The sequence below is a fragment of the Ammospiza caudacuta genome, chromosome 5 (genome assembly GCF_027887145.1).
Source record: "Ammospiza caudacuta isolate bAmmCau1 chromosome 5, bAmmCau1.pri, whole genome shotgun sequence".
NCBI classification, from domain to species: Eukaryota; Metazoa; Chordata; class Aves; order Passeriformes; family Passerellidae; genus Ammospiza; species Ammospiza caudacuta.
Window position 1 is genome coordinate 1,821,049 of NC_080597.1, and position 15,176 is coordinate 1,836,224.

At 38.5% G+C, this 15,176-nt stretch overlaps 1 protein-coding gene across 1 annotated transcript; it reads left to right on the forward strand.

The window, feature by feature from the left end:
- Window positions 1-459: 459 nt before the first annotated feature.
- LOC131557477 (solute carrier organic anion transporter family member 1A2-like) lies at window positions 460-14,485 on the forward strand. Its single transcript, XM_058804734.1, has 14 exons — window positions 460-555; window positions 1,663-1,804; window positions 3,165-3,297; window positions 4,211-4,317; window positions 4,996-5,142; window positions 5,445-5,543; window positions 5,991-6,224; window positions 8,071-8,235; window positions 9,103-9,298; window positions 10,117-10,282; window positions 10,932-11,116; window positions 11,683-11,747; window positions 12,859-12,976; window positions 13,838-14,485. The coding sequence occupies exons 1-14, from the start codon at window positions 496-498 to the stop codon at window positions 13,995-13,997; spliced, it is 1,977 nt and encodes a 658-aa protein (XP_058660717.1). The 5' UTR covers window positions 460-495; the 3' UTR covers window positions 13,998-14,485.
- Window positions 14,486-15,176: the final 691 nt, after the last annotated feature.

Genomic DNA, 15,176 nt, shown 5'->3' on the forward strand with positions numbered 1-15,176 from the left:
CTCCTTCTTGGAACACACTTTTGGAATATATGTAAAATTTCAACAGAGCAGGCAGCTTAGCATTGTGAGACATTTTAATCATCAAGTTGAAATGGAGATAAGCAAAAGTAGGCAGATGAATAAAGAGGAATATTTTTGACAATCTTAGGAGGGGAAGAAGAATGGAGTCTGTTTTGTGTCCATTTAGAGCTCAAGCTGGTCTGGTGGTTTTGGTTTGATTTTGTTTTCCTCTATTTCAATGCCAAGAGATAATGTCTCTACTCTAACCAAGTTATTTAATTTAGAATAAAATCCATGATCTGGTAGGCTTTATTGCAATCCAGTTTGCAATTATTGAAGGAAAATGCTGAAATGTCAAATCTCTTAAAAGGAATATCATATTTTTGTAAGCATGGGACAAAAACTTTTGTTCTTTTCTCTCATCTTTTTCCAACACTGTAATGGGATGGCCAGCAGACTCAGAAACAGACACCAGTGTCAATTAAAAAAGGCAACATGAAGGAGCCTGAGAAGCCACGTGCAGAGGACAAATTCTGCTGCATTTCCAAGCTGAAGGTACAGCCATATTTTAGTGATTTTGCAAGAACACACAACTGTAATTACTGCATTTATAGAATTTTGGTAGAAGTTACAGCCTAGATTATATGAATGGATCAGCTGTTGTCTTTTACCCTTAATGCCCTTACAAAAGTTTGTAAACAGCTGTGCTGATTTTTTCTCTCCCTGAACTTTCCGCTCTGTGAGATGTTGGAGGTACTGATTGATTGCTGCTTTGAAACTTCACCACTGACTTTGTGTAATCCCCCCAGGCTAACACATTTACCCTTCCTTCTTAAAGCTGTGAAATGAGTTTTACTGACTGGGATGTGGCAGTAAAAACTGCCTGTTGATCTTGAATGGTAATTCAATGTCAAAAAATGCTAGAAAATCTTATAAAATAACTTTTTAAAAATAGTAATTAAAAATCCAAATGTGTTTCTTTTGCTTTTTAGCTTTTGCAGTAGATTTATTTAAAAATAATATTGATTTCATTTCAAAAATGCTGTTTATAAAGAAGCCTGAAGTTAAAAGGGTTTGAATACTGCTGCTCTCATTTTAACTTTTTAGCTGTCAGTTGCTGCTAATTGTCTTGTAAAAAGGACATGTTATTGACTCCTTTTGGTTGAAATTACTTGTTGTGGCCTCATGACCTCTGCTGAGATGGGAGAGCAGATCCTGGATGGAGTAATTCCTCCAAAGGAAAGGATCTCAGCTCTGCAAGCAATTTGTCATTTGGGTGAACAGGGGGTGGGAAGGTCCTGCAGGTGGCAACCTTGCAGCAGGCACTGCTGCCTTGGCTGGCTAAATGGGACCTGGGGCTGCTGAAGGCAGTCTTGGTCAATTAGAGAAGAAGAAGAACAAAGTTTGTTTGGGTTTTTTTGGTAGGGTTTTTTTTTGTTTGTTTGTTTTTTGGTTTTTTTTTGTGTGTTTTGGTTTGGGGTTTTTTGTTGTTTGTTTTTTTGGCAAAGCCATAACTCTAGAAAGGAATAGGTGATGGGATTTACACACACATCAGCGGAAGAGAACTGCTCACTTTTTTAACTGGAAGCACACCTTTACTGGGGGAAATAACCAAGGAATATGCATAAATGTATAATTTTTTACGCATTCTTCCCTTCCTAGGTATTTCTGCTGGCACTGTCACTTGCCTTCCTTGGGAAAACCATGTCTGGTGCTTACATGAACAGCATGTACACACAGATAGAGAAACAATTTAATATCCCGGCTTCTTTAGTGGGCATCATTAATGGCAGCTTTGAAATTGGTAATCTCTCATTTTGATATTTCTGATTCTTTGAAAATGTAATCTGCGGTCTGAGCATGTCTTAGTGACTCTCATCTGCTCTCATTTACTCTGTTTGCAATAGTGGCCAACTCTGTCATTCTTTTGAGCTGATTTGTAACCATTTCATGTCTTGGAAATTAATAGGACCTCTTGAATGGGCAAATTTAGGTTTAAAAACTGGTCCAGATAATTTCTGCACTATCATAAAATATGACAGAGCAACTAACAAAACAGAACTAGTTTATGAGATGTTTTCTTCAGATATATTCAATACACAAAAAAACCAACTATGTAAACTTTGTTTGAATTTAAGCTCATATTTAGAATTTTGTAGTTCCTTTAATTAAACTTGGTTGGAGTGGACTGTGAATCCTTATTTAAACTCAATAATATTTTAAGATTTTGTACCTGTACAACTGTCCTTGCAAAGAAAATTTCCAGTTCTACTTTTAGTGCTCCTTACCTTGCCTGTCAGTAGATTTTATTGTCCAGTGATAAACTTATATGTTTATCTTTAAGTGTCATTCGAGCCACTGATTCAGCACAGCCTGTTTAGAAATGATACATAAAAAAGCCATTATTTTCTTTCAGAGCATGACGCTCATCACTCAGAGACATGGTTTTGTTCTTCTGACAAAAAGATCATAAAATTAGTAGGTGTAAAATTATTAAATTGCTATTTTTATAGGGCCTGATTCATAACATGAAGCTTGATTCTTTTCTTAGTTGTATAGCAATAAGTGGAGAAAATCAACTGCTTCTAAGTGAAAGTGGAGGTGAGGAAAATGAAGATTTTTAGTACATTTTTGTTATTAAATGGTACTAGGTATAAAAACCTGTGACTTTTTTATTATTAAGCTATTAATAAAATTAATATTAAATTATTATTCCTTTTTTTTGGTATGATGGTTATCTTGTGTTTATTATTTTCAGTACAAAAACACTATGATATATGCTTCTGTATTTTCCTACACATTACCAAATAAAGTATCCTTGGGGAATATTCCTAATAATATTCCTATATTATTCTGCAGTCCTGGGTCTGTTCTCTATGCCAAGTAGTGGGAAATTTCTCCTCTATAAAGGCGCACTTAAAAGTCTCTCTCACTGTGATCTCTTTTCCACCCTGCCTTTTATTCTCTTGTTCTTTTCATGTGATGTAACTTTTCCAAAAAAAGATCATATATAGCAGGGAATTACTGCACCATGTAGGCAGTTCCCTGTCTAGTGACACTTTTTAAAGACAAAAAAAGAAACAGGAGCTCACAAGACATGCTCAGGTTTGTAACTATTATGGGGTGCCTTGCTTTGCAGATGGTGACCCAGGTTCTCTTTGCAGGTAACTTGCTGCTGATAGCATTTGTGAGTTACTTTGGAGCAAAGCTTCACAGACCCAGAATAATTGCTTTGGGCTGCACAGTTCTATCCTTTGGATGTCTTTTGATATCACTTCCTCATTTTCTGTTTGGGAGGTGAGTGTTGTGCTTAGCTCACAGCAGCTTCTGTGACCCTTGCTGGCATTAACCCTTTCATCCTCTCACTGAGGGTGCTGCTTATGGGGAGAGACATTGCTGAGCATGGATTCAGTCTGATCACTGCAGATTCTTTGGGTTTGCTCCTGAGATGGCTCCAAAAGTCAATCATCACCTCCTGAGGAGAGTTACCCCTCTGCTGGGCACCTGCCTTTGCCTTTGCCTTCATCCTTTTGCTCCCCTTTGCACGGGCTCTCCCAACTAACAGCTGTGATGCTGTCACTTTTAGCTCTTATATGCTTGGATGGACAATAGAAATTGTGATTTTTAAAGATCTCTTGATCTGGAACCTGGATGAGAGATCATACCTGGTCACTGTGTTGGCAGGAATGAAATTGAGTATTATCAATCATCACAAACTGGCACAACGAAATGACAGTGTTATGTAAATCTTTTTTAGCCTGAACAATGCAGAATGAAAATTGGAACTCTGTTTTCTCTGCACTGCTAGGAATTTATTCAGAGAAAGAGACCTCCCAGAGGATAAGGAATAGGTGTTTCTCAAGCTATTTTCACTGCCAAATTGATTTCTTACATCCACAGTGCAGAGATGTTGTCTACCTGTTCTGACTAAAAGAATAGCTAGAAGCAAATTTAGTACTGACCATAATGATCCTTCAACTCCTTTGAAATTATTTTTTGCTTGGCTTAAAAAAAAAGAATAATATAAGCTTGTGTAGGCTTTAATCAGCAAGGTGTTTTTTGATCCTTCAATCCTGTTGTGTCCAGCATGGAATGACTCTGGCTACCTACTCTTATAGGTAACTCCATGACTCCAGCATGGACAAATGAGAATGTTTCTCATGAATATCTTCTCGACCTGCACATGCTTTCTTTCCTTTGTTTCCAACAGGTATCACATTGAAAGCAGCATTTCACAACGGGAAAATGTTTCAGTGATGCCTCTGTGCCTTGTTAATCACAACTTGTCCTCTTTGCCTACAGAGGAACCATCAACAGGTAGGACTTTTCCTATGTCTGTTGATGTTTTTTTCTATGTCTCTAGTGTCTAAATAAATGGATTTTTGTTTTTATTAGCAATCACTTGTTTATTAAATAATGGTGATTGTTGATTAAATTATTTTCATCTAAATGACGTACAGGCACATAGATCCCATAGACCCTCATGCCTGTGAATCTACTTGGGTAAGGTGATTGTTTATTGGTTTATGGACAAGCAAGGCTGTGATATTCATGTATCTGAGTCCATTTCCTGTGTGAAGTGAAAACTGGACTGAATGTGACCCCATCTGAATGTGGATTGCTTCACCTGTGTTTGGTGGCAGCAATTTAACATTAAAACAGGAGATCTGGATTTCATCTTTGGTCAGACACCCAGAAAGGCAGCAGCTGCTGCCAGCAAAGTTGTTTTTTATTGGTTAATGAATTTGCACTGAGAAATCTGAGCATGACAAAGGGGGAGAGAGCAGTGAAATCCTGAAGCAGATTATGGGATGAAGAAATCCCACTTCAAGGAGAGAAAGGAAGTAAATAGTATTGTGACTAGTTATTAATATTTTCTTTTATAAGACAGGCTTACCCACCAAAGCTTAAGCTATTGGTCAATTCTTTGTCTCCAGATTTTCATTAATAGTTGGGACTAAAACATTAATTCTTATTTTTTTGTTTTATCCACAGAATGTGAACAAGAGCCTGGGTCCCTGCTGTGGATTTTTGTGATGGTTGGAAACATCGTGAGAGGGATGGGGGAAACTCCCATCATGCCTTTGGGAATTTCCTATTTGGAGGATTTTGCCAAAGCAGAGAATTCACCTTTCTACTTGGGTAAATCCAGCCTGTTGCGGTAATTGCCCTTCTCCGAACACACAGGCAAACAAAAGCAAAAGAAAGGATTATTGTGATGCCCTTCAGCCCAATAAAGAAATGCAGAAAACATTAATTATTGCCTTATCAAAACAACAATATTTTAGGATTGTAATTTAACCAGAGAGAAACTTGTTGGAATGAGGCCATTTTTAGGTGCAAATACTTTTTCAGTAGAGCTGTCCTAACCATATGGAGCAATTCCAAGAAGGTAATTGTGACTGGGTTCTAATTTAGAATGTTTTCTCTTTTTCCCACTCTAGCATGTCTACATACAGCAACTGTCATTGGCCCCTTCCTTGGTTTGTTGTTGGCTTCATTCTGTGCAGAGCTGTTTGTTGACATTGGATCAGTAGGTGCAGGTAATGGGTGAACATATAAAACCTTATTTTTAAGTCTGTAGTTGGTGTATTTTTCAGAGCTAAAAGATGTTTCCTTGCTAATATGAGTTAATCCCACCAGGAGTTAATAACACCATGAGTTTGTTGGCGTTTTTTTAGAATAGAAGATTGGTTTATAATTTTCAGTTCATAGGTACACAAATCAATCTGCTTGTAAATTATCTGTTGAAAAATTGTGTCATCTGGCTTAACAGAGGAAAGGACTAGAATTAACTTAATACAAGCCACTGAAATTTGCCAGAAAATTAGCAACATTAGAAAAGAGAACTGGAGAATATGCTCTTTCATAAGCCTCATGTTAAGAATCATTAAAATGCTTTTATGTCAGAGGTGACTGGGAAAGCCCAAAATGACAGCAAAGAATGTTTCTGAAGTGATCAAGAAGTCTGTTTTTGTGTTTTATTCCAGATGAGATAACTATAGCAGCCACAGATGCCCGCTGGGTTGGGGCCTGGTGGCTGGGCATTTTGATCTGTGCGCTGCTCAATCTGCTGGTGGCAATTCCATTCTGGTTCTTGCCCAAGTCCCTGGTGAAGGAAGGTGAAACCAATGAACCTGAGGAGACAAGTGAAAAAACTGCAACACCATTGCAAGAAAATGATAAGAATGAAGCCAAGCAGACCATGTATGAAATTGCTAAAGGCAAGTTGTGTTGCATTTTATTCCTTTCTAGCTTTAGTCCTAAGGTGTGAACTCTGTGTACTTTGTAATTAAAGGTGGGTCCAAGATGTGCAGTGCCTGCTCTGTTTTGATGTCTCTGCAGTTCAAGGGATTTGTACAGGAATTTAGAATGGCTCCTTGCAGAGGAAAAAAGCTGATTTCATAGATATGGGATCTGGATCCTTCCTTTTCCCCTCTTGCAATTCAGGTGTACGTAGATCTCTGCTTCCCAGGAAAGGGCTGAAGCTCTGAAATCTGAGTAGAAATATTACAGCTCAGTGAACTGGGCATGAGGTGCAGATATTAGTTGTTTGTGCCCCACATTCACTGGGCAGAAAAGCAGAAACCCAACATAAATCTTGTGCATTTCTTGAGTACAGCTGAAAGCCCTAAAAGGGAATTGACAGAAAATTAACCCTCATAAACATTTAATTATTGCTGAACAAAGATGTATTCCACTCACATTTATTCACCTGGCAGCTTTCACATCTCTGGTCTTTCAAATCTATGTAAGAACATAGAGTAGGAGCTCCTACAAGAGTAGGAGCATATTTTTTTCCCTTCCTTATTTAAAGGAAAAATCCTTCCTACATTTCCTGGTTGGAAATGCAAGTGAATAAACTATGTCAAAGGCTATGATCTTCAGAGCAGCCTGTCCTGCTCAGGGCCCTCTGACAGGACCTCAGAAATTTTCAGCGAGTAAATTCCAAGTGGCAGCTCCCTCTCCGTGCTTTTCCAGCTGGGTCCTGCAGATTCACCACAGCCAGAGTGAGTCCTTAGGTCCTGGCTGATATTGCAGCTTCATCTTGATAACCAGAGCATCTCTTTCTGCTGCCACCTAGCCTTAAATGAATTAATGAATAAAATACTGCTCTCCCAGCTCAGGTGTGGCTCCTTAGTGCTCCAGGGTTATAGGAATGTTTTTATAGTAAAAAAATAACCTAAAATAAAACTAATTTAACAACAATAAAATTTCCTTAAGAAGCTATGATTAAAAATGTCACTGCATCTGTAAATAATGCAGCTTATTTCTAGTGTTTCTAAGATTTGACTAATTTTTGAAAGATTTGCATACAGAGCTACTTCTAATAAGGTCCTTGTTTAGCTCTGGAAGATATACACCCATCCTAAGCGGTGCCCACTTTCAGTGAGGCCCAGTCATTGTTTTGTAGATGCCTAAATTTATCTGCAGAGTTTCTTGACAATAGCTCAGCACATTGATTAAGAGAGAACATTAGACAAAGGGGAATTGTGGGGCTTTTTTTATGGTTCAAATCCTGACAATGGGCATTATTCAGAGGAAAGACCTGTGTGAATCAGTTTCTCAGATGCTTACTTGGCTGAAAACTGGCTGATGCAGATTATGAGAGGATGGTGTGAATAAGTGTGCTCACAGCTCTCTTCAGACCTCTTCTGCCCCAGCAGCAAACCCCAAAATCAGAATTCAGCCCTCTGGGGCAGCTTGTCACAGCTCTGGAGCGCATTTCACCCCTCTGGATGCCAGCTGCAGGACAGGGCTTTTGCTGAGTGCTCTGGGGGCATGAGATGAGAGAAAAGGGAGGGAAGATGGGGCAGTAGCTGCTGCCACTGTGATTTATTTATTATTTTTTTATAAGGAAGAGCTGCACTGGTGTGCATGTGTGTGTGTGAGGGTATCTCTGGGTAGAGGACACCCTGGACTAAGCAAGGGATCTTTGGCCTGTGGTGTCTGGCAAAGCACAAGGTTTATCCTGGTCCAGCTCAGGACCATTTCTGTTCCCCCCTTTCCCTCACAGCCACATTGTTTTCATAAAGCATCACACTAACTCAAGGCATTATTTCCTTGCAGATTTCATCCCCTTCCTCAAGGCTCTGTTCCACAACCCTGTGTATATGTTATTTATATGCATAACTGTGCTACAGTTCAGTGCCTTTGATGGCATGATATCCTTCATGCCCAAGTATCTGGAACAGCAGTTTGGGAAATCTGCATCAGATGCCATCTTTTTGATTGGTATGTTTGCATTTTGTTATGTTCTATCAATTAGTGATGTCTCTATTCAAATTATCTATATTTTCACATATATACTTATGTTCATGTGTATTTATATATACATACTAAGGTTAAATGCTTCTACAGGTGAGGGATATCACATTACAAAACATTTCTAAATGCCAATGCATTTTCTGCTAAACATCTAATTTTTTGTGCACAATTTTATAATCTAATTCCCATCTTTTGAATTGGGTCCAAAAATTCAGCTGATATGAAACTAAGCCATGTGATGCTTGTGTAAAACCATTTCCAATGAGTCTTTCAGTCAGAATTTGCTTCTTTTAAGCATCAATCATCAAAGAATGATGTGAGAGCACATTCAGTAATCTCATCTCAAAACTGAAAGCCTGTTCCTCCTTTCTGTCATGCTTAGAGTGCATTAAGATGTGCACTTAATTAAGATGTGCACAGATCTTTTTGTTGAGTTTCCCAGTCAGAGGCTGGATTGAAACAATATAATTTTTTTCTTATTATTATTTTTTGTTTGTTTGTTTTGTTTTTGTTGTGGTTGTTTTTGAGTGGGACCTAGAGTGCAACTCTAGATTGCCGTTTTCCAATGAATAATTTTAGCCTTACCCTGTAGATCCCTCCCCAAGCAGTTCTCACCTGCTGTTGACTTTGGCAGAGGTTTTGGCTGTGAAAGGAAATTAGCAGAGACCATTTCTGATTGTAGTTAAATTATTCAGCCCCAGACACCCTTTGAGTCTTTGCCAAACACAACCTTCCCTCACAGCAGCTATATAGCTCCCTCTCTAGCTGCCCTGTAGTAGAGTAGCTTTGATGGTCTCCTTTATTTTAACATGGAAGTTTCACTTGTTTAACTAGGTGTTTACAACTTGCCAGTTCTATGCGTTGGGTATTTTTCTGGAGGCTTGTTCATGAAGAAATTCAAGATAAATATCTATCAGGCTGCGAGCATAGCATTTTGGGTATCTTTACTGGAATACCTTCTCTACTTTGCTGCCTATTGGACTGTCTGTGATACCTCACCAGTTGCTGGTCTAACAGTTTCCTATCAAGGGTATGTTTTTTGGGACTCAGGAGGACTTCAGTCTTAAAACAACAGGATGATTTTTCTTGTCAAGAATCAGCCAGAAGCTCCATTGCAATTCCCTGTTCTAAATTCTCAAGGCTTTCTGCTTGCATTAGACATTAGGTCTTTCATGCCTTTTTCAAACAACAAAAGTGTATTAAAAAAGATATCCATGCAGTTGCATGTCCATATTAATTCTTTTACTAAGACAGATATTAAAGTCTGTAACTGCAGGTGAAAATAAAAACTGTTGGTGAAATCAGGCATACATGAGTGCAATTTCAGAATAAGAGAGGAACAAATCCCCTTCTTGTTCTTACACTGGTTTACTCAAATTTGATTACTATCAAGTTATCAGAGGGTATTTTATCTGCAGTTTCTTGATTTGAAATCCACCATTGATCATTGGCAATCTTAGAATGGTTTGGGTTGGAAGGGATCTTAAAGAGTCTCTATCTCCAAACTCCCTGCCCCATGGCAGGGACACTTCCACTAGGCCAGGTTGTGCTTTGTGTCTGTAAAATGGACATGGAGGTGCCAATACAACCCTTATGGACAATTAAAAATATACAGGCCATAGATAAGAAAAAAGCTGTGGAGTATTCATACCTTATTTACAATATTAATGTAATACAATACAATTTAGTGTCCTATAGAGAGATAAAAAGGCATGACTTCAGGGCAGGAGCATGTAGGGTTGGGTCCTGATTCAACACTTGAGCTAGAATAGAATCTTAAGAATTGCATGGGGTTACTGTGGGTATCTCATTACTGAAATATTTATTCATCTTCCGAATGTGTTTCAGAATAGAACAAGTTTCATATGCAGAAAATACTCTCCTGGCTGGCTGCAACATGGATTGTGATTGCCCACTTAAAATCTGGGACCCAGTTTGTGGGAGCAATGGGATCACTTATGTGTCACCTTGTCTTGCTGGATGTAAATCCTCAAGAGGAACTGGAAGGAGTTTGGTAAAGCATACATTTTATTGTACTGTAACTGTGAAATCAAGTAGGTGGCAAATATTTATACCAATATAGGATGGGGAATCATATACATAATTAATGTACATATAATATATATTAATATATTTTTACCTTATATATTCATGTACATTGAATATATAAGGTAAAAAATTTGAACAAATTCATTGAGTAGCACCAGAAATTTCAAACTGCATAGGAAAATCGGTTTAAGTTTGAATTAAAAAATATAATGAAGGGCAATTCTTCTCTCTTAAGAACTAAAGGAATATTAAATGCTTAACAAGGAGTGAGAAATTATTCTGAAGGTGCTGCCAACTGGAAATCTGAGTGCCCAAGAACATTTTAACCAAAATGAAATTCTATAGCATGAACTATTAAAGAGATTATTATAATCTCTTTTACCCTGTAGATTTAAAGGTAAAATGCCAGGTAACCAGGCATTATGGCACTTTTATCCCCAAATACAGGGATGGCTGGACCTGTGGCTGGCCAACTGGGAGGGAGGCTCAGTGCAGTGCTGCTCATGAGTAACAGGTTTGAGAGCAGGAGACAGTGAGATGGGTGCCAACAGTGTGGCTTGGCCATCAGAGTGTGAGTTTGGACAATCTGTGCGATTAAAATACTCTTTTGATAGGTATTTGAAAACTGCACCTGTGTTGCAGCCTCAGGGTTTTCATCTCAAAACATCTCTGCAACTCTGGGCCACTGTGATGGACATGAAAGTTGTGACAAGATGCTCCATTATTTTTTAATCCTGACATTAGTCTGCAGCTTCATTTTTTCCTTAGCAGCCATGCCTGGATACATGGTCTTAATGAGGTACAGTAAAATTTCCTTGTCTTATGAAATCTACCAGACTTTTTATTCTGAGGTTTTAATTCTCCAGGGAATTAAAAGGTGTTTAGTTTCCATGTGGAAGGAGGAAGAGCAGAGAAATCTGATGGCATTTCTGTGCTGTTAAGGTTCAGTGTCATGTCACCTTTGTAATCTGATGCAGCTTCTGGCTGTCAGCTTTATCCTGAATGAATGCAGGAGCCCTGAGTCAGGGCAGTGGGATATTGAGTGGTGTGTGATACCTGGGAGTTTATCAATCATTTTAATCAAATGATAATTTATGATGTTAAGGCACAACTGCGCTGCACTTTGTGTTGGCCCTGATACCATACCCTGATAGAAGCTTTTCCTTTTGTGATTTGGCAGTCCTAGATAAGGAACTTTTCAGCAAACATCACCTAATGAGCATTACGAGATCATTATTAGAATGGTTTGGGCCTAATGTGATGAAGAATTTGATTAAAAAAAAGGTTAAACATCTCTTATTAATGTCACCTCTATGAATAATTGTACAATGCAATTATCATCACAGTCATTACATTATCATACAGGTCTCTAAAGCCTGAAGAGAAGTCATTTGGAGTGGGTATCCATGGGCTGGCTTCAAGAGTGTTTGGTAAGAAAATATCTCACACACTTCAGAAGAGCAGCTAGGGCTGACCTAGAGCTAGAGAAGGATCCCATCAGGGCTGTGGGCATGGCACAGGAGTCATTGCTTCTGTGGAGTGCCTTTGATCAGGAACCATTTAGGAATTCTTTTTCACAGCTCTCAGAGCATGGCAAAGTAGAACTGCTTGCAGTTTGCAATTTTTTTTAATGGATAATAGACTGGTATCTTGGTTTAACCCCAGTCAGGATCTAAGTACCTTGCATCCACTTATTCTCCTCCCACATGGAATAGGGAGGAGAGCTGGAAAAAAAGGTAGAGCATGCAGGTTAAATAAAGTATAGTTTAGCATGGAAAGAAAGTAAAATATAATAATAATAATAGGAAAAATAGAGAGAGGAATAAAACAAAAGAACAAAAAGTGATGCAGAATAAAATTGTTTGTGAGCTGTTGACCAATACCCATCCCACTCCCAAACAGTCCTCAATCAGTCCCTCCCTGCCGCTTCTCTCCACTCTGTGTACTCAACATGACACTGAAGGTTGTGGAATTTCTCTTTCGCCAGTTTGGGCCATGCTCCCCCCTGGTTTCCTGTGCAGCTCCTCACAAACAGAGCATGAGACACAGAGAACTCCTTGATGTCAGCCCTCCTTAGCAGCAGCTAAAACATTACTGTGTTATCAACATTATTCTGATATTAAATCCAAACCACAGCACTGTACCAGCTGCTAAGAAGAAAATCAACTGTATTAACTGTATATTGCAGAAAGCAGGACACAGGACTACATCTGCTGCTCACTGGAAAGCCATTTGGCATTCCTTCACTCTTATTTTTTATGTTTATTGAAGGCAGCATTGACTCTCACTGATGAGAGAGAACGTTGAGTTCTGAATAGGAAACACTGTCCATGCTGCTGCATGTGGATGTTGTTTAACAGGCAGCAGGGAAGAAAATCTTTGGCTGAGGGTAGGAAAAATAGGGAGCAGAAGATAAATAGAGAATGAGGTTCATGCTGCAAGAGGACAGGACAGATGGAGTGGGTGACAAACAGCATAGGCTCTCTGGTGGATCTGATAACCAGAAGGAAATCACAGAAATTTTGCTCATGTTCTTTTCAGCTGGAATTCCATCTCCCATTTATTTTGGAGCTTTGATAGACACCACTTGCTTGAAGTGGGGTACCATGACTTGTGGTGGAGAAGGAGCGTGTAGGATGTATGATGTTGTCACATACAGGTATGTTTTCTGCTTCATTTAAATTTCTCCTTCTTACTCTATTATTGCATGAGTAGAGATGTAATTTTATGCACTTTTTCTCCCTAGCAGACAAACTGCTCCTGTGTTAGAGATACAATACAACTTTACTTGACATTGGCTTTATTTGCAAAGTGCAACCTTTGACACAGACATTGGAAAAACCTTTGAACAGAAATGTTCTGGTGCCATAATAGTCACTAATAACCTCTCATGAGAACAAGCTCTGAAAACACTGAGTTATGATAAAAATACTGAAAAGCACTTAGCACATGTGGGAAAAAGGTTCAGTGGGTGACTGCAATATGTTTGAACAGGAAATGGTTGAAACAGTACTTGAATTTCAAAAAAAAAGAATTTTATTGAGAAGATACAGCTACTTAACTTGGAAATTGGCCCAGAATACTGCACTTCATGTTTTTGTAGTCCTTCAAGGACTGATGTGCAATTTTTAAAGAAAAATCTTGTCAAACTTGTGGCCTCATACTAATTCCTTGTAATACTGTGTTGAGGTTGGTTTGGAAGAATATTCTTATGAATACTTAGAAACTTTAACCAGGTAGTCTGAGCCCTTTCAGGACTCTCTTTTCCCTATGGATAAAGCCATAGGAGTACCAGGTGCCTAACTTGCTAAATCATTTGCCTGAAATTAGGAGAGGTAAAAGGCCATTTTACCTTTTCATATTCTCTATTCTCACATTCTCATCTTCTGTGAGACCCAAACGCATCAGGGCACAAGCTTTAGAGTGGCTTTGTAACCTTCACACAGCAATGTTTTTGCTGAATAGTTTTGTCCTTTTTTTACAAATGCATATCTTTAATGACATTCATTATTTATTTCAGGTGGCTCTATCTTGGCCTGCCAGCAGTGTTACGTGGCGTGTCCTACATCCCAAGCACACTTGTTCTGCTCATTTTAAAGAAGCAACTGAAATCTGAAAAGCCAGTCTTATTAAATGAACCAATAGAAATGCAGGATAAAGGACAAGAAGCAGTGAAATAGCATTTCACAGAAGGACATGTTGGGAAAAAAACATTGCAGTGTAAATATTGGGTATATCCTTGTGAAAAATTTTGTACTTTCAGTAAGGAACACTTGGACAGAGATTAATAGAATTACACATAGTTGTATCCTACTTACATTATAAAAGTATCAATTTATAAACACAAGGCATGGGAAAAATATGTTTGGTGCAAAAGAGCAAGGGCTAGAAATAAGAAAACTTATGAAATGCCAGGATTGAGTTGTCTGAGCAAAGGGCCCTGGAGCAGGAACATATGTGTTCAGTGCTGTTTCACTGAAAATAGAGAGAATTTTGCATTTAACTCCAAGTGATGCCAGATTTCATCTAGGAATTCTCACATGGTTTCTGTCAGAGTGTCACTGACTGTAGACAGCATTTGTGGCTTCTTTGGGCCCCAGTTTTCCACAAACTTATTTAATGATATTATCAGTCCTTTCAGGCAGGGATTATTTGTTATTCTGCATAGTATAGGTGGTCAATATATTGGTTTATGATATGGTCTGGGTGTTGTGGTAATAACAATAAATTTTTAAAAATACATTTTAAAAATGCTGTGTTATGGTGATGTTTTAAGATTTGAATTGAGCATTGACTAGGAAAGGTAATTAGGAATCATTACTTCAGTTACCTGTTGCCCTGGCATGTCTGAAATATCTAGAGAAATAAAACCCTAAATATGTCAGGTAACAAAAGTGAAAGAAAACCCTGCTGATCTGAGTTATACAAGGTGTCTCTGTAGTTTGATGCATCCATGTTTAACATCTGATTTGGCAGTGCCTCATGTTTGGCCCCAGTGCAGAGCACCCTTAGGTCTGTCTGCCAGTGCCCATGCAATAACTTCTTGAGGCTTTTTGTTACAGGTCTTGGTTATTTTATTTTATTTATTTAATTACAGGTTCTGGTTATCCTACTGCATATGGCATGCAAGGAGTTTGTGGAACTACCACAGACCTGCAAATCTTTCCTACAAATTTCCTACAGGTGCTCCAGTACCTGCAAGTATTTCCTACTAGTTTATTCTATATAGCACACACCTGCTCCCATTTAAACCACCTGGGACCTTCTGCAGCCACCAAGAAGTGGGAAGGATATTTTGCCAAAAGAGTTTATTAATTCAGTTACAATCTGATTACTTTAAGGTGTCTTATTGACATCTA

Coding starts and splice junctions, on each gene's coding strand:
- LOC131557477 (XM_058804734.1), top strand. CDS start 496: ATGAAGGAGCCTGAGAAGCCACGTGCAGAGGACAAATTCTGCTGCATT. Junction 1,805..3,164: donor TAATGGCAGCTTTGAAATTG/GTAATCTCTCAT, acceptor TTCTCTTTGCAG/GTAACTTGCTGCTGATAGCA. Junction 11,117..11,682: donor GGATACATGGTCTTAATGAG/GTACAGTAAAAT, acceptor ATTATCATACAG/GTCTCTAAAGCCTGAAGAGA.